We start from the raw sequence: 27,482 nt of genomic DNA on the forward strand, positions 1-27,482 counted from the left end.
AGATAAAGCAGGGCTTTTCACAGTTCTGTAGAAGGCGGTATCCTTAGAGGTTTACTTCAATAAACAAGCTGTTTTGTCCCAAAAGGTTTATTTATCACATTTAAAGTACAAAATCAAATACACAGATCCAGATATTAGACCACATATACATATCTATACATATATTATTTAGACCTACACAAACCCATCTGTACATTCTAATAGATCCACGAACACGATCTCTTGAGTAAAAGGCAACATCTCTAAAAAGACCAAACTCGGTTATTAGTAACACTGTCAAATGTAAATTATTTTCACTTCATCATTTGAAAGGATAGAAACATGATATTTCATGGGAATAGGGGAATTACCAAGTATAGATCCAATATTTTTACATGGACTTCACAAAACATATTCTATAGGAGTAATTAATAAATGAACCTGCCAAAGTCTTCAGATGTAACTCTATCAAAGAAGCTTGAGTTATGAGAAGACATAAGGTTAATTAATCTCAATCCAAGAGGGTTGTTTGTTTTGATTTGGGTTCCTAATGCACACAAAGGACTTCATTTTGTCTAATAGCACAGCATCTCTAAGTCATATTTTCTATGGAGTTGTACTGACTTTTTAGAGAGCTACCTGTATTGGTTAAAAATTAAACTGGTCACTAAAGGAGCTATCTAATTTTTAACACTGTAGGTTTATTTCAACCAAAATTCAAGAGCACAGCTCTTGAGGAGAAAGGCAGAAATTTTAGACTTGCCAGATACAGAATATGTGAAGTCACTGAACACACAGATGTCCTGCTGATCATGGGGACTAAGTTATAATAGCTTCTTTGTTCTAGGATGTCATCTCCCTCACACGCAGACCATGGGACACTAAGCCTCAGATGCCTGAACATCTCCATTCCAGGCACAGAATCCCATCAGTGCCAACTCCCGTAACTGGAAACACACACACACACACAAACACACACACACAGATTATTAAAGTCGGACTGATATGAATGGCTTCACAGTAGCCACACAATACATACTCAGTGTCACGTTTCCATAGGAAAGGTCCTATTCACACTGCACACTTCAGTCTTGAAATGTGGACCCAAAGAACATTCGATTCTCAATAATCACTGAATTTGCAGAGGGTCTCACCCCTCAAATCCTAATTCAGCAGAGCAAAAGCCCCTCCTTGGCTGCCAAGCGCTGGCGGTGGACCTTGTCTTGCTGCAGCTCCTCGTGGTTTGGGTGCCAGAGTTTCATGATGACCCTCTCAATGTTGAGAGCATACACAGTGTGTGTAGGAATGACTTCCCTGTGGACCTGGGATTACAAAATTAGCAAGTCTCCAATTAGACTTCAGTATACTTATTTTCCCAACATATAAAATAAAAGTAAGGTTTATATCAACAAAACACTCACACAAAAGACACACAAACCTATAAACTTTAAGCCAGAACCTAATGGATCCCAAACCAGATAACAAGAAGACAAGGAAATAATAAGGTTCTGAAATAGGAATAAGGGAACAAGGGGATTTTTCCTTTTCTTTCTTTCATTGGGGAGGTGGGGGATGGGGGAGGTAAATTAGGAAGGATTCCTGCGCCCAGGATTTGAAAAATGAGGCTAGTATTAACGGTTTTAATAACAAACAATAAAACTGAAAAAAAAAAAAAAAACAGGAAGTGGGAAAGCTACTGAGTATGTCTGCAGAACTGAAGACACTTTGAACCGATCCATAAATCTAGGTAAACTTCGAGGAGCCAAGAGTTACCTGCAAAGCTTCAAAAAGGTCGTACATGTTCACTGGAGGCAAAGATGCAGGCAGCGTGTCCCCAGAGCAGGCTAGCAGGAGTGCGGCCTGCTGCTCAGCATCGTCAGGGGGCGGGTGAGACGCTGGATTCTGACCAGCACAGGGAGCAGAAAAGGCTGGAGGGCTGAAAACAAAGTATTTTAGAAATAGTCCCAGTAACTAAGACGAAAAGCAAAAACTAGAACAGAAATGGGTTGCTAGAACAAATCTTATTAAAAATAATATGAATTAAAAACCCAGTTATTTTTTAGCTAGTATATACATGAATAGTCTATAATTTTAATTTTTAAAGGCAGCCGTTTGTCAGGCTGGAAAGAAAATATAAGAGTAACATTTACCTTCCTCCCTCCACAATGCTAAAATATTTACTAAGCTCAGGATACTGAGCCAAAATTGTTTCCTGCCCTTAAAGAGCTTATAGTTGGGGGAAAAAATAGACTTTAATGGAAAATGAAACTGAAAACAACTGACTTGAAGAGGAAAATAAACGGTCCTGGAGACAAGAGGATCAAAAATAACATGCAAGTGGGGCTGGCCCTGTGGCCGAGTGGTTAAGTTCGCGCGCTCCGCTGCAGGCGGCCCAGTGTTTCGTTGGTTCGAATCCTGGGCACGGACATGGCACTGCTCATCAAGCCATGCTGAGGCGGCATCCCACATGCCACAACTAGAAGGACCCACAACGAAGAATATACAACTACGTACTGGGGGACTTTGGGGAGAAAAAGGAAAAAAAATAAAATCTTAAAAAAAATAAATAACAAGCAAGAAAAGAAGATACAGTACAAAAGAAGCAACAGGCAAAAACGGAGGGTGGAGAAAATTAATCCAGATCTTGCCAATTTAGCAAAACGGGACCCCACACAATGTCAGCTGGGAAGTCAGGCAACCATGTATGACAACACAGTAGGAGACAACCTGTGTGACTGAAGAACAAGGGGGAGGGCAAATGACAGCCAGGAGGCGGCTTGCAGGAAGCACACTGGGGCAGGAGCTGGGTTTCGGCTCAGACAAAGGCAGCCCTGTTCTGAGAAACATGCAGCCGACAGGGAGGCCATCCTCCTCCCAGGGACAGGCCCAGCAGGCCTAGGCAGCTCGGGAGGCCTGGCAGGGTCAAAGACACTGCTCCCAGCACTCACCCACTACAAGCAGCCACCTTTTTTGGTTTGTTTCTCTAGAGAGGAATGACTTACAAAGAAGAACAAGTAATCCCACACAGATATGCCTGAATGAGACTGAGAAAGTAAATCTTCACATATGGCAATCTAAATAGAGAACCCAATTTAAGACGGTGCTCTTCAAGATGGGCCTTCGGAGCCGAGTCAAGGTCTTCAGAGCCATGAAAAAGGCCCTGGGACAGCTCCTCCATGTGGCCTCAACACTCTGCTCTGTCCAAGTCTCTTCCCAGTGTCCCCAACCTCCACCTTGCACCATCACCACTCCTGCCAGCCTTCCCACCACACTTTTCTCTCTGAACCTGCATCGCCCTATCATCTCTTTACCTCTCTTCTCCCTAACTAACCAGACGACCAGACACACCAAGTCCAGCACTCACTCACTCCAGCTACCACGAGGAAGATTACATTATTGTTTTTTCCTTTCCCAAAGGCTTAAAATTTGGACTAAGTTTTTTTGAGGGGGAGGGAGAGAGGGAGGTGGAGGGGTGAAAACAGACAACACATGGGTGAAGGTATCCAGGTCATCTCATGAAGGGGTGACTCAGGACATCAGAGATGCTGGGAGCCCAGAGATTGGAGCTGAGAGACCAGATGTGCACAACAGGGTGACGCCCAGCACAGGCCACTATCTTGAGCTACAGCTACAAAAGTCAGATGAGGACCTGGGAAACATCTACCACTCCTCCCCCACCATCAAGAAACCCAACCCTGACCCAACAATCTCAGGCCCGCTTCCACCTCCAGGCAACTGCTGTCCATCAGGACGCACTGCCCATCAGGACGCACTGCCCGAGGGAACTACTCTATTCCACCTCAGGACGCAGGGGGCACTCGTCAAACCACACACGGCAGCCACTTCCCTTCTGATAAGAAGTCCCAAAATAATCCACGAGTTACCATGCGAGGATGCAACTTCAGAAAATAAAACTCTGCTGCTCTCAAAGTTGCCTCAGACCTACAGAACGCCACACGCAGTTACTTAATAGCAGTCTACTACAGAAGAGTAGTGTAACAACTAGAAAGGATGGATATAAATCACAGGAATCTTCAGGTACCTTTCTATTAAGCTGTTGTAAGCTACTACGCTATTCTTCAGGTATGGCTGTGGGGTCACATTGCTACCAAAGGCATACTTAAAATGACCATCACGTAACCGATAGGCTTTCCTTCTTGACACAACTGATGTCAATATATCTTTAAGGTGATTCTGTAAAAACAAAAAAGAAAAGAAAAAATAGCATGAACTCCTCTTTAAAAGCAAATAATAAACCTTCCATTGACCAAAAAATGTTTATTGGCATTTAGTGGATGGAGATGTGGGGCAGGCTAGCATGTGCTGGAACCAAAGGCATGTTTGCCAAAGACCCACAGAGCCACCCCACGCAGCGGGTAGAGGACAAAGGGAAACGCACTATTTTTATTTAGTTCTATTTGAGATGGGCTTGCTCTACAGGGAATTTATTAAAGAAGTTTTTCTCTCTCTCAATTGGCTGCTTTCTCACAAATGATTTTCACATAGCTTTAAATAAAAGTACAAAAATAAATAAATCCTAAAACAGGCAAACTACCTTGAAACTTGGTTTAAAATGGGACAAAAAGTTTCCGGGTCTGGGCTTTATTGGTCATAGTGCCCAATCCTCTAAAGTCCTTGCATGAAAAGAACCCTGGCTCTCTCAAAAGGCCATGAAAACAGCAGATATGTAGGAAATAAACAAAAACTAGGTATTTAACATCTCTTGACCTTTATGAGAGCCAAGCACATCAGCGTGTGCTGGAGACGGTGAGGAGAGAGGCAGAATGGGTCCCAGCCCTGTACGGACGGGGCAGCCAGGACCAGGCCGAGTGGGGCTTCAGTTACACCACTCAGATCATCGCACAGCAGGACTGCAAGGCACAATTCATAACGTCCACACAGAATCCATCTCATGTTTGTAACTTCATGAGGCAGCTATTATAATCTTGAGGGACAGGCGAGGAAACGGCAGCCCAGAGAATTGAAAGCAATTACCCAACGTCACCTGACAGCACCTGTGCACTAAAGATCTCAATGTATATTTTTTTGTCAGATAACTAAATGAATAAAACGATGGATGAAAGAGTGTGCTGAGACAAGAATCCCACTGTTCAGACGCCCATTCTAACGCTCTTCAAATGCCGTACCACAACAAAACCATGTGATTTTAATGTCTAGGATTCTCAATCTCATTGTTTTCCTTAAAAACTGTTCCCCTGTTCACAAATTAAACATCAGATCAAGCAGAAGTGTTATGCCCTAAGTAACCTTTCGAAAAGCTTGGTCTGTTAGCTGAAGGTAACTGTTTGGATTGTGATGTGTTTCTCCCACAGAAGAAAACTTCGACAATGACAATTCCGAGATCAGAGTGACACTTTGATTCTTTTCTTGCAGTACCAACTTTGAACAACACACACAAGCTCGTCATAGCCATTCTGTAAAACTTCTGCCACCAGCAAACCAACCTCCACGGCATAGACCACAGCCGAGACGGCCTCCTCGGTGACGTTGTCCAGCCCATGCTCGTACGCCGTCACTATCATTCTCCCTTCCAGCTGGCCCCGGGTCGGAAGCATCATCGTGTGGGAACAAAGTTTCAAGTCATCATCATCTTGAGGATCCTTTGCCACAAACTGCTGGGCTCCCGAGAGGGGATTTTGAGGCTGGAATCTATGCTATGGGTAAGAAAACCTTTCAAAATTACTCATTACAGTGCAAGTAATGAGACCCAAAAAGAGTAACCAATGTATTGGATTTGAGATGCCACAAATTAATGCCATCAAAACCCTATTACAGAGGTTAAAAAGAAAAAAGTAACTCAGGCACAAATACCAAAGATTCACCCCCATTACATGGTCATAATGAAGACATGAATTAAAGGGAATAATGGTAGTAGGCATAGCAGTTTATTCTATTCAATTAATACCTTGGCAATCACAGAAGATATAAAACTATTTTCAAATAAGCCAGAGCATTTTAACTATACTTGTAAGTAAGCAGGTTCTGAAAGTATAAATATGTAATTAAAGCTTTAATTAAGCCCTAAAAAGCCTAGCTAACCAATCTAACAGATCTAATAACAAACAGTCCGAGATAATGCTATATAATTTAACTATTTGGTTACCATTATCTTCTACTTACATTCTCAACAGGGAATCTAAGACACAGTCATACTAATTATTTGAAAGAGTTTTTCTCAATCGTTTTCCACTCATAAAGCCTCAGCCTTCCTCTGGGAGATTCTGACAGCCCATTTATATTGTCCATCATCAGTGGGAGATAAGCCCCTGGTAGCTGTTGCTTAAGCCCAACATACAAGATTTTGTAGCAAATGTGGCTTGTCCCTATTTGAAGTTCATATTATAAAAGCAACACTCGTTTTTCCATTTTCCAAGTATAAGACTCTATTTTATATCAAACATGCCTTTTTAAACCAAGTATGCCTCTCTGGAAATACTGTTGCCCTCCAGATTGAGTATTATTAATATAAAACACGGAGCAAAGGTAGAAATAAATGTTTGTTGATGGTATTCAACAAAGCTATCAATACCCAGTCAAATCCAGAAAAGGGATACTTTGGGAAGCTTTGTTCTCTAGATGTGAACTGGAAAAACCAAGTTATTCTAAAATGTTTACAAATTTTATAGCCAAATGCTTTCATAAACTCTCTGCTGATCCCCAGAAGGCTCAGGGCCTAGCTAGGTATCACCAGGACCCCGCCAGAGGCCTCCAGGCCTCCTGGGCCCTTGGAACAGAAGTCTGTTCAGTCTGAGAAACATTATTCATTCCAGAGAAATAGTCAAGAGGAGAAAGAACACAGGCACAGTTTCTGAATCACTGAAGAATCATTAGGTACTAACGATAACATTAATACGTATGCAGTAAGAAACCAGAACTCAAATTCAGACACCTGGACTCACAAGCTTTGAAACTCTCACCAACTTCAAGCACAGTGACATCTTGTTCCCCCCCAAATCATGACCCCTTTTTTTCAACTCCACTACCAACAATTTAATATTCATTTAATAACTAAAGCCAGTTCCATCACACCAGTACTTAAATCACTTGTTACCAATATCTACCGAAGAACAACCTACGTCAAATTTCTGACGAACAGAAGAAAGTTTTTTCTTTCCCTTCGGTTTCCCAGGTTTGGCTGCAGAACCCCCTGTCCAGGGCAGAGATCCAGCACCCTCTATGAGAAAGAAAAAGAATAATCATGAGAGAAAATAATGACAACTGATAACTGCTAAGTTTGTTCTCATTTTGGTCTAAAAATGTATGAAATGTTCAAGTAACGAAAATAAACAATAAATGCTTAAATTCAGACTTTCTCTTTCTATTTCTCTAAACAAAACTATAAATTCTCTCAAATCACATGAGTGACAGACAAGATAAGATCTCAACAAATTTCAAGGATGGGCAAAAAAGGTGCTGCCTTACAAAGCAGACACATGGAAGGCGTAACCTGGCCAGGCAAGGCTGGTAACTGAGGTGGAAGCGGGTCAACCTGCCTGTTAGAAATCCACAAGGAATCTGGATTTAGAGATGAAACCAGGAGGGATCAGTAAAGCTAAAAACAAGCTTAATGGAAGGTCTATATTCAAAAGTCATCCACACAAACCTGGTTCCTCATCCCCAGGACTGAGCTCAGCAAAAAACAAAAATGCAAGGTGCCTTGTTCAAAAATTGAGAATTTCAAGACAACCACAGCAGAGCACTAAACCCGGTGGGGGGCCCTCCTGAGTCCTTGGGCCACGAAGCCAGCTCTGCTCACTCCCATACACGGGGGAGGGTGGAGAGAGACTGGAGGACTCTCAACTAGTGAAACAGAACAAAATTTCTGGGATTTACTAAGGTAGCTGGCCCCCTAGCGCACAGCTCTCTGCAAGCCAGCACTTGAGGAATCCCAGTCATTAGAGCTGGCCTCCTGACAGCTCACTCTAAAGCAAATCTCCAGGCGATTCTATGCTTCATTCTTAAATGCGATCATCAGACATTTGACAATAATCTGTAAAATGACAAAAATACCAAGCTAAACAAACAAAAAATAGACGTCCTAGAGATAAAGAATTCAGGCAACACAAAGGACTTCGAAAAATTTTTAACTGGCATCCTCAGAGAAGTCTGAGAAGATGTATACCCATAGAACAGAAAGAGGCGGCCATAAATTGCTTAAAGAATGCACTGGACAAAAAGGCTGAAAGATAAAACTCACAAAACACAGGGCAATGAGACGATGAGACAGATGTCTAAAACCAGTCAACCCAAAAGGAGAATTAAGTATACTATGAGGGAAGCTCTGGAGGTCCCACCAGAAGAGCAAAAAACAAAGTAGTTGTCTTGGAGAACATGTCTGGGGTAGGAGGAAGCCCTTCTTATAAGACCTTCTGTACTCTTTTTTTAATCATGAACATATACGGTTTAGTGTTAAAGAAAAAAATCAAAGTAATACAAGCTCATTACAGCACACTTGAAAAAAATAACCCCCCACAACTTAAGATAGAAAAAGAAATCACCCATCCTCCTGGCAGAAGCATTTCCATTGTGATGTTTTTGGAAGGATGAATTTTTAAAGCTTTGGAAAAAAAATACTCCAACTTCCTCAGTTTAAAAAAACTGCTTGGGGGACCAGCCCCATGGCCGAGTGGTTAAGTTCGTGTGCTCTGCTTCAGGGGCCCAGGGTTTCACCGGTTCGGATCCTGGGTGCGGACATGGCACCTCTCATGAGGCCACGCTGAGGCAGCATCCCACATAGCAGAGCCAGAGGGACCTACAACTATGTACTGGGGGGCTTTGAGGAAAAGAAGGAAAAAAGAAAAAGAAGGTTGGGAAGAGATGGTAGCTCAGGTGCCAATCGTGAAAAAAAAAAAGAAAGAACTGTTTGGGAAGTCAAGGCCCTCTTCTGTCACTTCAAGTGTCTTTGGCGCACCCACATCTCACTTGATAAGGTCAGCCAATCTTAGATGACGTCCCAAAGAAACCTATGCCTGACAAATGGAACTGGCGTCAGGTGACGCCTGTCGTGTGGCCCCATCCTCGGGGTGAGGAAGCCAAGCGCGGTGAGGAGTGACAACGAGGACAGCTTTCCGGCAGCAGCTGATGTCTGCTAGGATTCAACACGTCCACCCGCCAGTTCCACAGGGCCTCCGGGTAGTTTTTCTTTTCTTTTGTTTTCTTTTCTCTGAAGTTTGTTTCCTAATCTATAAAAAGAGGCTAATAATACCCACCCTGAAGAGTAGCTGTGAGGATTAAAGATATGCAGGTAAAGTGCCTAGCGCATTGCAGTCACTCAATAAACAATATTATCAAGATCATCTTTCCTGCCTAGCTTAGAAAAATAGAAAACAAATCACCCACAATTACTATGAGGGCAAAGAACTATATTTCTACATTTTACTTTTAAAAGAAATCACCTCTTTGTTGCCAGCAAGTATTAATTTCATTATGAGGAAATATATTTAGGGTGTTTGATGGAGAAATAACCTCTCAAATTCCAAATCTTTCTTCATTTACTTTAAAATAATCAGTGACAACCATTCAAGAATATCAAAGGGTTTATTTAATTAAAATCAGCCACCTACACTTACTAATACTGCTTCATTTTGTTTGGCATTTTTTTATTTTTAAAAGTACTTGTTCAGATATTCTCGATCTGCTTTTTATAACCCGACAGGTAGATATTAATGCTTCTATTTTATACATGTGAAAGCTAAGAACATGCAATAATTAACCACACTATCTAAGCTGGTTGCAAAACCTAAACCTGAACCCAAGCGTCTTGACGCCTATCAACCACAGTTTTGATTTCTGGTCATTCCACTTACCTTTGTGTGTGTGGCACTTTAGAACAGATCTACCTAAAAAGTAAGATCTGGTCCTCACAATGGTGGCTTTTCCAATCCCACTACATTTCACACAATGAAGTAGATTATCTTTATGACTGACTGCCTGAAGTGCCCTTCTATCTAAATTAGCAGAGCATCAGAGCTCTGACACGGTGTGAGACGGTGCGGTGAGGGGCCTGCAGAGGGTAAGGGAGGCAACCATTCTCCAGCACCCGGCTCCAGAAGCATCGCTCTGTTCACTCCTTTACACCAACAACTGTTATGAGTGCGGAGGAGTGGCGCTCTGGGAGGTCCTGTCTGACTTCTTCATCACACAACAGAGGTTGGCAGAGAGGGATGATACAAAATACCAGCCATTTCTCTCTGTGTGTGAGGAAGACTGGCCCTGAGGTCACATCTGTTGCTAATCTTCCTCTTTTTGCTTGAGGAAGATTGTCATTTCTAGATACACATGGGCTTCTAAAGGGCCATCAGAATCACTACAGGCCTTTTAAAGACAAAAAAATTCAATTTAATCTACAGCAGAAAGTACTGACAAATCCAAGTTTTTCACAAGAGCTCAGGATAAGTTTTATCATGAGGCAAATTTTTAACGTATTTATTTATTTTTGACTAACTGATTAAAATAAGATGGTTGAAAGAGGTTACTTGTGCAACTTAAACTCCAATAAATTAGGGGCAGAGGCATCGGTGTTTCTGACACCCGTGTAGGTGGCAGCGGCAGATGCAGCTTCCCGCCCTCCCACCACCGCCAGTCTCCAAGGCCCTCTCTCCAACCCTCCAGCGCCTCCGCCTCACTTCAGAAGGCAGTGAGAGCACCAGCTCTCCATGCGCCATGGCCCCCTCTCCCCCCACCCACCGCAGCCTCTCCGCACCCGCGGCCCGGGCACTGCCCGCAGCTGCTGCTTCCCCGAGGCCACCTGCTTCCTCACTTCCCACGGACTCCCCTGACCCACGTCCAGCTGCGGGGGAGTAAGGCCCAAAGGTCAGCGCAAGGAGAGGGACATCACCCGCCTTACAAGGTTCTATAAAGGACTCTACCGACACAACAGCGCCCCATGGCCTTGCTGACCGCGTCCCTGCAAGTATTTCCAACCCCTTACCTGGTGTAGACACCAAAATCTGACAACGCGTGAGGATGGCCAGGAGGAAGTCATTGTGAGAGTGGACTGAAAAAGGGAAGGTTGCCACATGTCAAATACAAAATACAACAAAAGGAAACCATTATTTTAGTCTAGCTTTTAAGGATTTTGGATATTCCCCTACTCTGCCATTGTTTACACTTAATTTTAAATATTCACATTATTAAAATGACCTTACACACCACTAAAACCAAAATTTTATTTTTTTAAGTGAAAAAGATTTTAACTTATTGCAAATGCAGGAAAACTTCAGAACAGTGAAACAACTCCCCAGATAACTGTTTTACCATTATCCTGCGTGAGAAGTCTATGAGCTTCCAGGTCGAACTCCTCTTTGCTGATCTTCTGCTTGAACCACAGCTTGAGGTTAGCCCAGTATCTGCAGAGGCAGAAGCAGTATTCAGATCCACAGGTCCTGCTTCTTCCCCGCAGTCACCTCACCGGCTCCAACTACCGGGGAAGGACATTTTGCATTCCCTGGTGTTAGGGGCTGAACCGTGTCCCCTCCAAAAGTCATCTGGTGAAGCCCTAACCCCAGCACCTTAGAATGTGACTATATTTGGAGACAGGGCCTTTAACGGGGTAAATTAAGTTAAAATGGAGTGGTTAGGGTGGGCCCTAGGCCAGTGTGACTGGTACCCTTACAAGAAGAGATGAGGACACACAGAGGGAGGGAGAGACACCCCAGACAACGGGCACCTGCAGTCCAGGGGGAGAGACCGGCAGCTCCATGTCAGACTGCCACCTCCCGACTGTGGGAAAGTCAACTTCTGCCGTTCAGGCCACCCAGTCTGTGGGGCTCCGTCACGGCAGCCCAGCAAACTGACACACCAACAGGAGGAAAAGGAAGCCAAGTCCTTCCTAAAAGGGACTGACAGGGAGTCACAGAATGGGATTCACCTCAGTGAGCCACGGCTGCCCCTTTCCTTCCTCAGGGTTGCCTTCCTAAAAGACCCCTCTCCGGAATCCCACATTTAAAGTTTATATTCTAAAAGTATTATTAACTACAGTTAATAATACTGTATTGCACATTTGAAAGCTGCTAAGCAAGTAGATCTCACAAGTTCTCATCACAAGAAAAATTTTTTAACTATGTGTGGTGACGGATGTTAACTAGACTTATTGTGTTGATTATTTTGCAATATACACAAATATTGAATCATTACATGTACACCTGAAATTAATATTTTATAGATCAATTATCTCAATAAAAAAAGATGTATATTTTAAAATATGTATGTGTTTTATGGGTTGGGGAGTGGTCATTAATACTGATTCTGAGTGACCTCTTTCCTTTCAAATGACCTCAAGGTTTTTTTGGGGGTTTTTTTTGAGGAAGATTAGTCCTGAGCTAACATCTGCTGCCAATACTCCTCTTTTTGCTGAGGAAGACTGGTCCTGAGCTAACATCCGTGCCCATCTTCCTCTACTTTATATGTGGGACGCCTCCCACAGCATGGCTTGCCAACCGGTGCCACGTCTGCACTCGGATCCGAACCAGCAAACCCTGGGCACTTGCACACTTAACCACTGTGCCACCGGGCCGGCCCCTCAAGTTTTAATCTAACTGGCTGAAGTAATGGGTTTCTAAAACACCTCACCACAAAGAAAATACCTGTGGATATGAGAAATTTAGTGGTTTTTAAAGTGAACGCCAAACACTAATCATAAAAATTACTAGTTATTTGGTAGGGAAAAAAAGATTCAATCTTTTATACCTTAACAACATTATTTGAAATAGGAATAAAATACATGATTTTTCACATCCACACCTCTTGTTTTGATGTTTAAGGAAGCTGCTCCTTGTTCACAGAACTAGATTAAAAATTACTCAGTACACATCCTACATCACTTTCAATTCCCGTTAGCTACTTTCTAGTGCTCGTCTGAGTTCCTGACAGAATAAACGCAGACATCCCTAAACGAGCTGGTTAGACGCTCTCAGTGCCTGGTCAAACCAACGGCAGGGCTTCCCGCGCACGCACGTTAGCTTCACGTCATCTTAGTATGCATCTCTGTATGGACAGGCTACATCTGTATGTAATTGCATGTGAAGCTGTGGGTTCACCTGCATTTGTTTTTCAGGAGAAAACCTACAGCTTTGACGGTCTTCACGTCGCCCAAGACTTGCTTCACTCAACAGCAAAACATGTTTAGTTCTAGAGCTTGGCACCACTTTTCACCCGCTAGTCACACACTCAGTAGTCAATAACGTCCCAACAGTGGACACGTAAATGCTTTTTTTTTTTAGGTGCAGGAATAATTCTGAACATTTATTAATGAAATAAAGCTCCACAGAAACCAAAGTCTTCTCCCTTCCCATTCTATCCAACAAAAGCGGAAAATAACATGAGAAGAAGCCCATTACTGAAAATCCCTGTGTCACCATCTTACAAGAAAGATGCAAATGCATCCACACTGGAGTGCGCGAACTTGTTCCAGAACCAAGACAAGGCTCCCTCAGGAAGCTCTGCCAGCCAGACGCTGTCTGTCTCCAGCGGCAAAACTTCCAGCCCAAAGAGCAAGCATCGGCCAGCAAGAGGCGGACGGCTTGCTCCCAATCCTGGCCCCTGTTAACTCGCTGCCCACCCATGGACAAATGAGCGTCATCCTAACAACACCAAAAACAAAGCCAGTCAGCCTCTATGAAGGTGCGGATGACGGGTGACGAGCGTAAATGGGTCAGACTAGGAAGCACTGGAGATACCTGGAGGAAAATAACATACGACCGAGTATCAAAAGATTAAGCACCTATTTGAACGTGACACTCTACTGGGTACTATACCAAGTGAGTGAGCTAGCAAAGCCCATGTCTTTCTAGAAGCTGATGTGGGCACACAGCCTGAGAGAAAGGACATTCGGACCACTGGATAAAAAGAAAACAACTCACATCGGAGTTCCTTATACACGGTACATGTTTTACCTGCCACCAAGGACCACGTTTGAACGGTTAGCTTGTACAAAGCAAAGCACCCTTGCAGGAAATATGAGAAACTACTGCACAGCAGTACTATGGGCTGTTCAACCAACAGGCACCTTGTAAGGAGCAGAAGGGGAAAAAGACAAGGAGGGATTGGAAAAACACGGAGCGACACTGGACCCCGAACTGTCCTGGCACAAGGCGTCTTTGGGCTGTGCTGTCAGCGGAGATTCAGGCCACAGGTGCCCCCACCCTAGCCTCACCAACTGTATTCCAGCACAGCCCACAGCCAGCCTCGCGCATTGAAGACCAAATCTGGCAACCCCGAAACCTGTGTGAGGAGTGTGGGGCCACGGAGGTCACCACCACAGATAGACACTCAATTATACACACAAGCCAGGTCCTTTCGAGTGACTGCAGTATGCAAACATTCACTTTCAAATAACGGTCAGCATCGCAGATCCGACTGGGTGAAAAGGCTATTGCGCTTCAAAAACACATAAACTTCGCCGCCAGTATTACAAAAGTAACAAGCTATAGGAATCAACGCAGGTGAGAGCTGTCAATTTTACCTACAAAATAATTAAGAATTTTTAATTAAATAAGCAAAGAAACAGACTGACAGTAAACGTGAACATCAAAACATAACTTTCGGTAGAACATTTTATCTCTGGGCGCCAAGAAATGTTTATAAAGAAATAATTACACCAAAACAGTAGATCAGGTTAGATTCTAACTCCAGCGTGTGCAGAAGTCTGAATCACGTTCATGGTATGAACGCTCAGGGAGCGCACGCCGCTTGGTCCTCCTCCACGCGGGCCGCGGGGGTCGCACAGGAAGCGCACCCCGCGCCAGGACGAGAGCAGACCGCCAAGCCCGCCCCCCAAGTTTCCCAGCGAGGACAGCTCCCGGGCTCGCGCGGGCCGTCCCGGTGCACCGCTTCAGGCGAGTCGCAGCCAAGCGCCGGGGCCGCCTCGGGAGGGGTAGCTGGGGACGGCGGGCACCCGGCACCCGAGCGCGCGCGCCGGCGGGGACACGGAGGCCGCCCGGCAGCGACGGCACAGGCGCCACGACGTTCAACGTTTGCAACTCGCGTCCTGCAGCTGCGGAAAATAAACTGTAATAACGTTAACGTGGTGAAACCTGCAGCCCCGTCCCGGCCTCTCGGACGTTTCCTCCCACGACCTGGCCTCGGCCCCGGCCGCACGACCGACTTCCCACTCGGCCCGCCAGCAGCCGCCCCGCCTGCGCCCCCGCTCGCGCTCCTCGCCCGGCAAACGGGCACGACCGCGCCCCCACGTCTCTCTCCGGGGATCAGAGCGCTGAAGGGCGCTCAACACGCGTCCGCCACCGCGACCACCCTGCTCCCGCGGCGGCGCCCACGCTCATTTTACCGGGGGCCGTCTGCCTTCCGAAACGGCCCTCACCGCGCCCACTGACAGTGCCCACACGGCCCCCCGAGCCCAAATGCCTCCGCCTCCGGGAAGCCCTCCGGCCTCCGGGCGCGGGCCGGGGTCTCCCGGCCCCCCGCGGGCCTCTCGCGTCCCGCGCCCCGCCGGCGCCGCCCCGCTCAACAGGCCCGCGGGCGTGAGGCGCGCTTCTCCCGCCCGCGCGGGGCCGAGAGTCTGGGCGACGGCGCCCGCGGGGTCCCGAGCGCCGGGGAGGCCGGAGACGCCCGGGGCCCGCCGCCCGCCGCGCGGGGCTGCACAGGCCTCGGGGCGGCGGGGACGGCCCCGGGCCGGGGGGCGCCGCGCGGGGGCCCGCGGGCTGCGCGCACGGCTCTTACTGCTTCACGTTGTCTCCCAGGGCCTCGCTCAGGTTCTTCTTGGCCGCCTCCAGCTCGCTCACAAAGGTCGCCATTGCTCCCGGCCCGGCCCGACCCGACCGCAGACGCCCGGCCGCAGCGACCCACAACCGAAGAGCCAACCCGGCGAGGGCCTAGGCCGGGGAGGCTGCGTCCGCTCCGTCTGCCCCGCCCCCGACCGCTCCGGAGGCGCTCGTTGGGTTTTCGGCTCCGCCCGCCTCTCCGAAGAGAAAGTGCGCCGCCCGAGTCGGTGTTTTCTGCGGCCTCCTCCTCCCGCCCCTCGCGTCACGTGACCCACCTCTCACCGCCCGCCCGCGCGCAGCCCAAACCCGCCCGCCCGCCCTGCTGCAGCGGCGCCTGCCGGCGGGCGCGTGCCCGGCCGAGGTCGCGCGGCGTCCTTTCCCCGCACGCGCGACTTCCCCCAGGTCAGAAAGTCAACGCAGCCCGGTGTACTCTCTTTCGGTGACTTAGTTTTCCCCGATCACTAATCACCTAATATACCACTTAAGTGATTTATCTTGTTAATTTTCTGCTTTTTCAACTGAAATGTAAGTCCCACGAGGGCAGGTTCATGTTGTATTCACTCCTATTTCCCCTGTTCCTAGAGCAGTGCCTGGCGCCTGGTGGGCTCGCAGGAAATATTTGCCGAAGGAGTAAGGTAATGATGAAAAGTGGGGAAAATACATAGAAGGATAAAGAGAGAAGAAAGGAGAAGTGTTCTGCCACCTCCAGACAAACACCTGAGAGATTTCTCCCGCGCCACGGCACCCCCCCCCGCCCCCCCCCGCCGCCCCCATGGTTTGTAATCATACTCGACATTGTGCATCTTGGTGGCTTTGCATTTTTTTATTTAACATAATAATATAAATATTTTCCTCTGGTGTTACTTTGTCTTTATAATCATAATTTTAATGACAGCATATTACATACCCCACAGATAGAATATACACAATAACCCGTTTCTCAATTGTTAGACTGATTTTTTCTCTATTAAAAGCTGTACTGTAATACGCTTCATGCATAAAACTTTTCCTCATTTAGGATTATGACTTGAGGATAGAGTCCCACAAATAGAATTACTGATTTAAATGACAGGAATATTTATGAGAGTCTTGGTGAACATTGTCAAGTTTCCTCCCAAAGACCTAAAATAAATGACTTTTAAATCTTCTGTAATTTTTCCACAGAGGCCCTTCAAGCTTCTTCATTTACTCAGCAAATATACAGTGAGCTCCTACTATGTGCCTGGCACTCTTTTGCCTGCTGGGGATACAAAGATGAACAAGGCAGGTAAAGTTCCCTATCTGTGTCATAAAACCCCAGAGACTCGATTCTGACTGTTTAAAAGTAGTTGTCCACTTAAGCTTGCCACGGTTCCCCACTGCCCACAGAACAAATTCCAGACTCCCTACGCTGGCGCTCAGATTTTCCTGTGACCTGGACTCAGCCTGCCTGTCCCCCTTGCACACACCCTGGCCTATCCCCATCACCCCTTAGAATGCTCTCTCCATTCTACTTACTTGACTTTCTATCACAAACCACATGACTCAGTCCCTTGACGCAAATCTCCTGTCTGCGGTTTTGAGACCTATGGGTGGCTCCCTACATTTTTTGCAATCACAGACATACATAAGAACATGTGAAGGGGCCAATTCACAGGATTAGAGAAGGGCACAGATGTTTGGGTATATCTTCCACAACCGTCCCTCCTTCCCATCTCTATCACTACCTGTCCTCTAAGAAAAATATGACTCTGCCGCTTTGAATCCATGCTCGACAACACCCATACCTTTATACCTCTAGCTCATTTAAACATTCCTGTCTCTCTCATCACTTTGTGCACCGATTAGCATAATTTCAGTATAGTTTTTCAGTTAAAGGTCCATTTTAAATTGTAGTGTTAGACAATATAACGTACACAAACAGACATCTGACCAAACAATGTACTGAACGGAAATGAATACCAAAACCATTTGCAATTTGGTAGTTTATTTTAAAGAAACCAATTCTAAATCTTCTTTTAGTATTTTAGCAATACTTGTACAATGCATACCACATACAGATGACTGTTAAATGGCTTCAGAGAATGTGTGTAAAAGTGGTTTAGAAAATGTAAAGAATTCTGCAAATGTTAGTTTAATCTAGTTTTTTTAAATGTATTTTTAGGATTATCCTATAGCAATTTTCTTTTCCCCAACTGCAGGCTACTTTGAGAGTAACTAGAAAAGTCAACTTACTAGGATATTGGGAACAATATGATAAGATAGAATAATATATAACAATATAAACTGAGTTTCCATTATCTCCATTATCCATATCTTTCTCCCATTTCATTAGGATGAACAGTTGAAGATTGATTGTATTATTTATATATTGCCTGTTTTTATGTAACTTCTTTTGATATATAGTTATCTAACTTATAAATATAATATAGATACAATACAAAGGAAAGCACCCCCAAAAATTTCATTTCATAGCTATTTACTTATGTATCCATGAAAGCTTGGCCTCTGCTTGCTTAGTTATCCCCACGTCTGTATTTTCTGAGGCACTGGTTGATTTGGCAGTAGGGTTGGATGTTGGTGGAGTTGGGAGATGTCTCAGCTCTGGAGATTATGTTATTATTACTGTTCTTTCTTCCAGATAAGATATTTAGGTTCTTTAGACATATTTATAAACCTCTGACTCCTCCTTTCCCCTGGCTGGTGCCTAGAACAACAGAAATCTCTGTTGGTTGGCTTTCTTAGCCCGCTCATTAGTGTTGACCATTGGCCTTCTTCTCTAAGCACCGTCAGCAAACGTGGGTCATTTCCACTTCAGACATCAGCAGCTCTACTCTGCTGGAAGGATTCTTACAGTTTAGCTTTAAAATATTGATAATATTTTTAGTTGCCCAGTTGAATTACCATGATAATGTTCCCTGTAATTTGTAGTACTTATTATGTGGTATGTTGTGGTACATACAGTACACACATATGGTACCTATACATGTAGTACATACATATGTGGTTATACTGTGGTGTATAGTGGCCCACAATCAACATGGATGTCTGCTAGAATTAAATATTTCAGAAAATTCTATGTAACATTCTTCCTCATCTATATCTATGTTGATCTACAGATTTTAATGTAGTTAAAGGTTGTAGACTAGAATGGGTTAGATCCTACTAAAATTTCTTGAAATTAAGACAATTGAAAACAATTGGAGAGGCATGTCACCCTGACACCACATATATTTCATTTCCTGTCTGCCAGAAGGAGGTAAAGAGGTTCTTAATCTCTTTTTTGGGCTGCAGACCTTGTTGGCAGTCTGGTGAAGCCTTTGCAACCGTTCTCAGAATAATGTTTCTAAATGCATAGACTACATAGGATTACATTTAAAACGGTTTTATTGAAACAATACTATCCATGGGCCCAAGCTTAAAACTCTCTGAAGCTATAAGGTACAATCGTCCCTCCGTATCGGAGGGAGACTGATTCCAGGAACCCCCACAGATACCAAAATCCACGGGTGCTGAAGTCCCTCCTAGAAGATGGCGCAGCACACTGAATACAGTGTGCCCTCCATCTCTGGGGACTGGAAACCCTCAGACACAGAGGACCAACTACACTTGGTTTGCTCAGGCTGCCGTAACAAAGTATCACACAACACGTGGCTTAAACAGCAGAAATTTATTTTCTAACACTTCTGAAGCTAGAAGTCCGTGATTAAGCTGCCAGCAAATTTGGTTTCTGTTGAGGGCGCTCTTCCTGCCTTGTAGAAGGCCGCCGTCTCTGTAGCCTCACCTGGCCTTTCCTCAGTGGGTGTTGGGAGGGAGAGCAAGCCCTCTCTGGTGTCTCTGCTTGTAAGGACACTAATCCTATTGGATCAGGGCCCCACCCTTATAACCTCCTTTAACCTTAATTACTTCCTTAGAGGCCCCATCTTCAAATACAGCCACATTGGGGGTTAGGGCTTCAACCTACACATTTTGGGGGGATGGAAGCAGTCAGTCCATAACAGTACTGCAGGAGTTCCTGTAGTTTCCCTTTCCCTTCTCAGAAGCTCTTGGAGATTAAAGTTCTAGACTCAGAAATGGAAGGCATCTAGGAATTCTAGTGCATGAAAGACACGTAAGCAGCCCTAAGAATACTGAAAGGTGTACACTGTTTTTACAGTGTATCTTCACACTATCGTGACTGTAATTAACTTGATCAAAGCACTTTTCCTGGAGTTAGTGAGTCTGAGAATAGAGGAACAAACATTTAAGGAATAGAAGAGGCGTGATCTGTAATGTAGATGAAGATCATTAGAAGCCAGTCAACTGGACGATACTTGTACATATAAAATGTAAATAACTCTACGAATATTAGCTTTGTCTAGTTTTTTAAAATCTGCTTTTTACATTATCCTATAACAATTTTCTTTTCCCCAGTTAGAGGAATATGAGTAAAAGTCTAAGTAATGTTACAACTAAAGCAAGATTTAGAATTAGGACAATCAACCGAGAAGAGAGGTAGAGAAGAGATTACTATTCCGCTAAGAAGACAGAATATGGGGCAGAGCTGGACCACCAATTAGCTTCTGAGGACGGGAAGGGGCATCCAACCATGGGCACAGCCCCTTAGGCCTCCCCAGGATATTTCTGTGCCTTGAAGGGAATCTTCATTTTGTTTCCTCTTCTCACTCTGGGAACCTGACAGCAAAGACCCCTTTGGTTCTATGGTGGTGGTAAGAACACTGCAGACAGGCTGTAATGAGACAAAGCAGGTGGCTTAAAGAGCTCCTATTAAGAATGAAGTTAGTCCTGGGATTAATATCAGAGGTACTTCTGGGGCCATCTTTTAAACTTTTTAAAACACGAGTTATTAAACTGCATACCTTGCAAACCTCTGTAAGCAGCTAGCCAAACGGAAATTTGGAAAACTTGCTGAAGCCTTTGGCCACTACTCGGAATGTGGATAAGAGCTTCTCCAAGGTGCTAAAAATATTTTTGTGTAGTGTAGGGCTCAAGCATTGGAGAGATCTTTGACACTCAGGGCAGGTGGAGATTCCAAACTGATGCGCTGTCACTGGAGTTGCTAATGACATAGGGAGACTATGCTGGATGGAGACTTTCTGGAAGGAGGGAAAGCCACAAGTGGTGATCCAGAAAGATAACTTGCTGTCTGCTGTTGTCCTGAAAAGCCTGACCCCAGGGAAGGAACTTGATAAGTGAATTTTAGAAGATTTGGCCAGGCTCATTGTTTGAAGTCCAGGAGTTGATTTGCTGCCTGGAGTTATAGCTGCAATTGTACCAAACAGAGCATCCTATCCACCTGCTGGGGTCCTGAGTCCACTCTCTACCCTTGTCAGAAATGAGAAGTCTGCTGCGAGCCAGGACTTCCTCCAAAGTAAGGAGCTCAGTCTTGTATATCTTTTGTTAGCTTTATGCCTAATTTCTTTTAAAAATTTTGATGCTCTTGTAAAGACATCTTTGTTGTCTGTTGCTTTTTCCCCCTATTATGTTACCTAATTTGTTTTGTTGGTGTGCTGGAATGCAGTGGAGGCAAAATAGCATAGTGTTCAAGGGCGAGCTCTAGAGCTGGTCTGCCTGCGGTTTGAATCTTGACTTTTCCTATTCTAGCTATTGACTCTGGGCAAGTTACTTAATCACTCTGTCTCACTTTCCACATCTGCAAGATAGCATAATAATAGTACTTGCCTATTGGTTGTTGTAAGAATTAAATTGTAACATGTAAGAATATATGAAAAGTCCTTGGCACAGTGTCAGACATGTAGTAAAAGTCTATATGTGATTGCTATTGTAATTCTGCTGATCTTGTGTATAGCATCATTGCTGAACTCATTAATTCTCATAGTTTATCTGCATATTTTCTTACATGTTCTATGTAGACAATCATATTATCTGCAGATAGGGGAAATGTTTTTTTCTTTCCAGTCCTTAGGCTTCATTCCATTTTCTGGTTTTTTAAAAAATATTGACGGACTAGCAATATTATCCAGTAAAACTTTCTACAATGATGGAAATGTTTTATAGCTGAATTGTCCAATACGGTAGCCATATATGACTATTTAGCACTTGAAATATGGCTAGTAAGAGTCAGGAACAGAATTTTAATTAAATTTAAATTTGAAAAACCACCCGTGGCTAGTAGCAACCGTGCTGGACAGCTCAAGGCCAGACCACTCGTTACGCTGTGGAGCAGCGATGCTGATAGTGGGCATCTTTGCCTTGCACTGGGCTTTCATGGCACTCCTTGTCACATGTCACCAGTAAGTATGATCTGCTGTACCCTTGGAAGGATACCCTTAATTCCTAATTTGCTGAAAGTTTTACCATGAATTATCATTGAATATATAAATGTGTTTTTGCATCTATCGAGGGGATTTTATAGTTTTTCTCCTTTGCTTTTTTGGTGTGGTGAATTACACTGACAGATATTTTTCTGAAGTTAAACCACTCTTGGGGTAAATCCTCCTTGACTCTGATGCATTTTTAAAATACACTGCTTATATGATTTGATAATATTTTGTTTAGGATTTTTGCATCTATGGTCATAAGTAGTGTTAATCTAAAACTTCTGAGTACTGTTCTTGTCGGGTATAAACATTGCATCGTTAAAGTGAGTTGGGGAGTTTTCCCACTTTTTCTATTCTCTGAATCTAAGAAAACTCCCCATGAAACCATCTGAGCCTGCTCTGGCAGAGAAGAGAATAGGTTTTTTAAATTTTCCAATTCAATTCCCTGGTTATTTGGGTTTCCTATTTTTTCTTGAGTTATTTTTGTTAATTGGTGTGTTTTTCTGTGTATTTTTCCATTTCCTCTAAGTTTTCAAAGGCGCTCAGTGTTGGCCCCTGCTTATTTTGTTGGGGTCAAGATGGGCTCCAGTAGGTGGATGGGTATGCTCTTGATGACCACCACCACCCGTCTTTGCATACCTGTGGACACAAGATACACTGTCACTATTTTCTTGACACCTTCAAGAATGGCCCACACCTCTGGACTAACTTGCAGCGACTTTATTCCAAAGAAAACTCAGGAGGGTAACGTGATGAAGGCAAGGCCGGATTGTCGGTTCTCTAATTTTGGGTCCCAGCTTTTCTACCGCTTCTTTTTAAAGAGGCAGTTTAGATTCTTGCATTTGCAAACCCAGTTTGGGTGCTCGGTCTCCTCGAGCTATCGCCGGCCTGGGAAGTTCAGCCCCATCGAAGTGTCCGCCGCAGAGGCCGCTCTGGAGCATTCCAAACAATTCCTGCGCCTGGAAAGCTGACCGCCCAGCCCGGGGCCGGTCCCGGTCCCGCCTCTCCCAGAGGAGGGCTAACAGTGGTGACCAGCGACATCGCACAGGTTTCGGGAGCTGCGAGCGATGCACCGCCTGGCACCCCGGCCAGCCCGCCGGCTGGTTTCGGTCCTGGCACCCTTCGCCTCTGTTGAGTCTCGCGGGCGGCGACCCAGGTGCGACCCGGGCTCCCTCAGCTTCAAGCACTTGTCTCGCGGGAAGGACCGTCCGCGCGGTCGCCCAGCTCCCGGGCGCGGCTCCTGTAGCTGGGGCCCTGAGCCGCGCGCACGCCGCTCGGATTTCAACAGGGGGCTTAGGTGGCGCGGCGCGGGGCAGGGCGGTGCTGGGCACAGCACCAGAGAAGCTGTCTCTGAGAAGCAAAGTGACGATTCAGAACTGGTCTGCGCCGCGACCGAGGTGTTCCCGCCGCAGCGCAGCCCGCCTTCCCTAGCGGAAAGAGAGAGCCCCGCGCGCTGCGCCGGCTCGCCCGGCTGCTGTCTGCTCGCCCGCCAGCAGGGGGGGATGCGTCCTCATCCTTCTTCCAGGATGCCGAGGCTGCCAGCCAGGACGGTGGGGCTCAGGCGTCCCAGCCCCGCGTCTTGGCTCGGGATGCTGAGATTGGCCACCGGCGGTCAACTAACCCATGCGCCTTCCTCCTGCGGATTAGAAGGAGGCCCTGGCTTTCGGACTCACACACCTTGGCCGTCCAAAGGTGGGAGTTCTCAGACCCTCCAAGAATGTTGGAGGGCAATGCCTGCTGGAGTGTTCAGGCTTAAGGGTCGCCAGTGACTGTGGCATTAGGCCACCATAAGGTTCCTAGCAGCCATGGGCTCAACATCATTGCCAGATCCCAGACAAGGTTGTCACCTACAGGAAGAATTTGATGAATTGCCACATTTAGGAACAGTGTGGGAGCTAAGGGGCCTTAGAGCAGTGGGATGGTGCAGGCAGGAGCCAGTAGGGCCTACCTACCCCTGAGAGCTTGGTTCCAGAAGGAGAGAGAAGAGAAAGTCCATTGTGAGCTCTTTCTCATCAAGCCCTACTAAATAACAATAGCTATCTTTGATTGCCTCCGTGCCAGGAGATGACTGGAGCTGTTGCATTATCTCCCTTAGTCCAAACCATAACCCGCTGAGGTATGAACTGCTTCATCCCCATGCGGTAGGGGAGGAGATGGAGGCTCAGGAAAGTGAAGGGCCCTCGGTTACACAGTAAGTGGCAGAGTCAAGACTGAAACCCAGGTCTGAGTGACACTGAGTCCGTGTGCTTAGCACTGAACCATCTGCCAAGCATTGTACAGAATGTGTTTTTGTAATGCTTTATTGAATGCTCACCACGACCCTCTGGGGAAGGTGCTATTATTATCACAGTACCTTGTATTGATACAGTACCTTGTTATCACCGTGGTACTCCATTTAATCCTCACCACAACCCCGTGAGGAAGGTGCTGTTATCACCACTCATTTTACAGGCAGATAAACTAAGTATAGCGGGATAAGAAGCTTGCCCACAGTTACACAGCTGATAACTGGTAAAGTTGGTCTTGACTCCAGAGCTCATGACTTATTGTTCTCTCTATTATAGGTGCTTCAGCCCACCTCTTCTCAAGGATTTCATTTGAGACAAGCTGAGACAGTGTGAAAACTCCTTGATGCCCTCCCACCAGTGTAGCTGATGCCGTCCTTTCAACCATCTGCATTGTACAATATATTACAACTCACTGCAACCCCGTGAGTCCTGCATGTTGTGGGGGTGGAGCTCATGCACGCCCTGTCTCCGTCTTAGGAGAGACCCCTCTGCAGATTACACTGCCCTCTCATCAGGCGCACATCAGCCAGGTCAGGAGATTTAGACAGAATAATTTTTTCGTTTCTTTCTCTTTTTTTAGCACAAATGTCTGATGCCTGGGTTTATTGCCTCCCCCAGTTACCAAGTGTATTGAAAAGTCCAAGCTTAGAAAATAATATCTGAATGGTTGACCCAAGTTCAGGAACATGAGGCAGGTCCCACCCAGGCTTCTTCCACATGGAATCAGGGTGACCACCACTTCAATGTGTTGTTGGAAACGGACCCTGTGGGATTGTATCTGTATGGTGGAACCTGACCCAGCTGGCTTTGCTCTTACTGTTTCCTAGTAGAGTTCTTGAGGCTTGGGACTTCAAAACAACAAACAAATAAAAAATAGCAGAAGTGTGCCTTTTGCTACTTCTCCATCATTTTGATGTGTTGGGAGCTCTGACTTTAAATTTGTGTGTGAAGAGGGTGATAGCCAGTGTGAACCAGGTTCATGAAATTTGGCTGCTTCCATGGCAGTGACTTTAACCTGAGGATGCCTTTCTAGTACCAAATGGACAGTAACTGGAGGTCACTTCTTTCCTAGCTATGGTGGATTGCTGAGTAACCTCAAACCCCACAGTACACACAGCATTGCTGGGAGGCAGGGATGACAGGTTTTTGCAGAATGCCAAGAACAAGGACCTCAGCCTTTTCTGCTGTGTGCCAGTGGGAGGAAGACGCTGTCCGGGTGTGTTCTAATGCCCAGCAGAGCCATCTTCTGATCAGATCGTATTAATTAACATTTACCAATCACTTAATGTGTCCACACAAATTACTCTAATGTCTAGTCTATTCTAGTTGTTTCCATTTCACATAGGGGATACCCAGGAACCAACCAGGCCAGGACAATGGAACCACTTCCAGCAGGTTGCTATGGGGAGCCCAGGAGGGCCTCTGGAAGACATGAGGTGTGTCTGTTCTCCATTTCTGGAACATGATATGGCCAAAGATTACTGGACTTTGCTTGCCCTAACAAAGAATAATTTCTGTTTAATTTGCCCCATTATAACTTTGATAAAAGCAGTTTCTCAACTTTGGTGTTAGAATCACCTGGGGAAATTTTAAGTAACTCCATGCCCAGGCTGCACTCCGGACATTAAATCAGAATGTCTGGGGAATGGAACCCAGGCATCCGTATTTTTCAAGGCCCCACAGGTGATTCCAATGTGCAGCCATTCCTCATAGTTTCCGCCATAAACCCCCATAGGTGATTCACAGAGCAGGGCACCTACAGCACAGCCAGGGCAGTGGCCTGTGGGCTGGGAACCTCAAACGTTCCTGAAGAGCCTGAATGTTGACCTGACTGAATTAAAGATGGCAAGTGCCAAGATGTCGGCTACAGCTCACATCAGAAATCGATAAAAAGGAATACAGGCGTGTTGAGGGCGTTCCAGGATGGAGGCAAACTGGCTTCTGTCACATGGAAGAGGTTGAGTCTGGGCCTTGGCCCCAGAAGCGGTCTCATCTGGTAACTAGCTGCAAGTCTCCCTTTGGTTGTCCTCGAGCTTTAAGAACATTCACACCCAAAGTGCAAACCTGGTCTGAGCTGTTCTGTGGGGTCAGGGAGGAGTCTAAGGCTGAACTGGCCAAGAAGCAGTAATCTCCTTTAGGCTGATGTGGCAGCTGGGCTCTGCAGGAGGAGTCAGCAGTGGCATGAGCAGCGACCACAGGCAGAGCAGGGAGCAGCGTCCAGAGCCAGGGAGCAGCAGAAATACAGAGGTGTCACAGACTAACTTAGAACCTGTATGAAGCCCTCTGTCCTCACAACTGCTCAGGGCCCCAGTGTCCCTGAGAGGGAGGCTGGAGGTTCTGTGTGAATGGGCAGGCAGAACGGGCAAAGAGGCATTATTATTTGGACATTTTGATAAATTTGACCTCACCTGTACTGATGAGCAGGTGAAACCACATATTGGCTACAATCAAATAGGGCAAGAATATAGCTGAAGCCCTGGTTGAATTTCCCATTAAAACCAAGCCCCAATCCCAACCATATACAAGTTTCTCTGAGGCCTTAGGTGTTGGGCAGAAGTCTGATTGCTGCAGGGAAGAAAATGCATGAGCAGTCTCTCTCAGCAACCAAGCAGCCTGGGGATCAAAGGTCCAGGATGCCAGGACCCTTCACACGTGATACATGTCATGTTGGATAGTAACTTCTAGGAATAAAACACTCTTCCTTGGTTGCTGCCTTCATGAGTAGCAAAGACCAAATAAAGCTTGTACTTGTCTTAATCTATGTTGTCTTTAAACTATTTTGTCCCTAGCCTCCCTGAAACAGAACACTGGGAAAAAGTGAGGCAAAAACCTTAACTGAGCAAGAAACAGTGTCATTTTGAAACATCTGTAACATACCTGTTTACATTTTTCAAAATCCTCACCAAGAGAGTCACACTATCCTTCTAGTCATAATTTCAAGCACTGTGTCTCCATAGTGATGATTCAGGCTCCTGTTACCATGGTGATCGTTCTATGAGCTAAAACACTTCCATCAATTCTTCCCTTCCTTCCTATTACCATTGTCAGCTCTTCAATCCAGGCGCTTATTATGTCTTCAGGACCTAGCACAGGGCCTGACAAATAATGGGTGGTCAAGGTATTGAATGAATGTATCTGACCAAGACTACTAAAACAGCTCTTGCCTGGTCTTTCCTGGCTTCATCCTGTGGGTTATTATGCTTTATCTTCTTTTTTTC

At 45.6% G+C, this 27,482-nt stretch overlaps 2 protein-coding genes and 1 long non-coding RNA gene across 6 annotated transcripts; 1 reads left to right on the forward strand and 2 right to left on the reverse strand.

Moving 5' to 3' along the window:
• Positions 1–71: 71 nt before the first annotated feature.
• TADA1 (transcriptional adaptor 1) lies at positions 72–16,013 on the reverse strand. Its single transcript, XM_070591472.1, has 8 exons — positions 15,676–16,013; positions 11,257–11,348; positions 10,931–10,996; positions 7,077–7,174; positions 5,445–5,654; positions 4,022–4,173; positions 1,753–1,915; positions 72–1,301 (listed from the first exon to the last, which is right to left on the reverse strand). The coding sequence occupies exons 1-8, from the start codon at positions 15,747–15,749 to the stop codon at positions 1,149–1,151; spliced, it is 1,008 nt and encodes a 335-aa protein (XP_070447573.1). The 5' UTR covers positions 15,750–16,013; the 3' UTR covers positions 72–1,148.
• LOC139078964 (uncharacterized) lies at positions 15,998–27,023 on the forward strand. 4 transcript variants are annotated; one of them, XR_011532186.1, is made up of 4 exons: positions 15,998–16,118; positions 16,299–16,491; positions 16,881–16,983; positions 24,541–25,170. XR_011532186.1 is itself a non-coding variant. In XM_070591473.1 (2 exons), the coding sequence occupies exons 1-2, from the start codon at positions 23,044–23,046 to the stop codon at positions 24,585–24,587; spliced, it is 672 nt and encodes a 223-aa protein (XP_070447574.1). In that variant the 5' UTR covers positions 22,997–23,043; the 3' UTR covers positions 24,588–27,023. The 4 variants fall into 4 exon arrangements, 1 of the variants encoding a protein (XP_070447574.1); XR_011532187.1 differs by having other exon boundaries at positions 16,059–16,118; positions 16,304–16,491; XR_011532185.1 differs by lacking the exon at positions 15,998–16,118 and having other exon boundaries at positions 16,235–16,351; positions 24,541–24,673.
• On the reverse strand, positions 22,682–27,241 carry LOC139078966 (uncharacterized). The gene is made up of 2 exons (XR_011532189.1): positions 27,142–27,241; positions 22,682–23,612 (listed from the first exon to the last, which is right to left on the reverse strand). It is a non-coding gene; the product is annotated as an uncharacterized lncRNA (long non-coding RNA).
• Between the last annotated feature and the right edge of the window lie 241 nt (positions 27,242–27,482).

This window comes from Equus przewalskii, chromosome 23 (assembly GCF_037783145.1).
Source record: "Equus przewalskii isolate Varuska chromosome 23, EquPr2, whole genome shotgun sequence".
Lineage (NCBI taxonomy): Eukaryota > Metazoa > Chordata > Mammalia > Perissodactyla > Equidae > Equus > Equus przewalskii.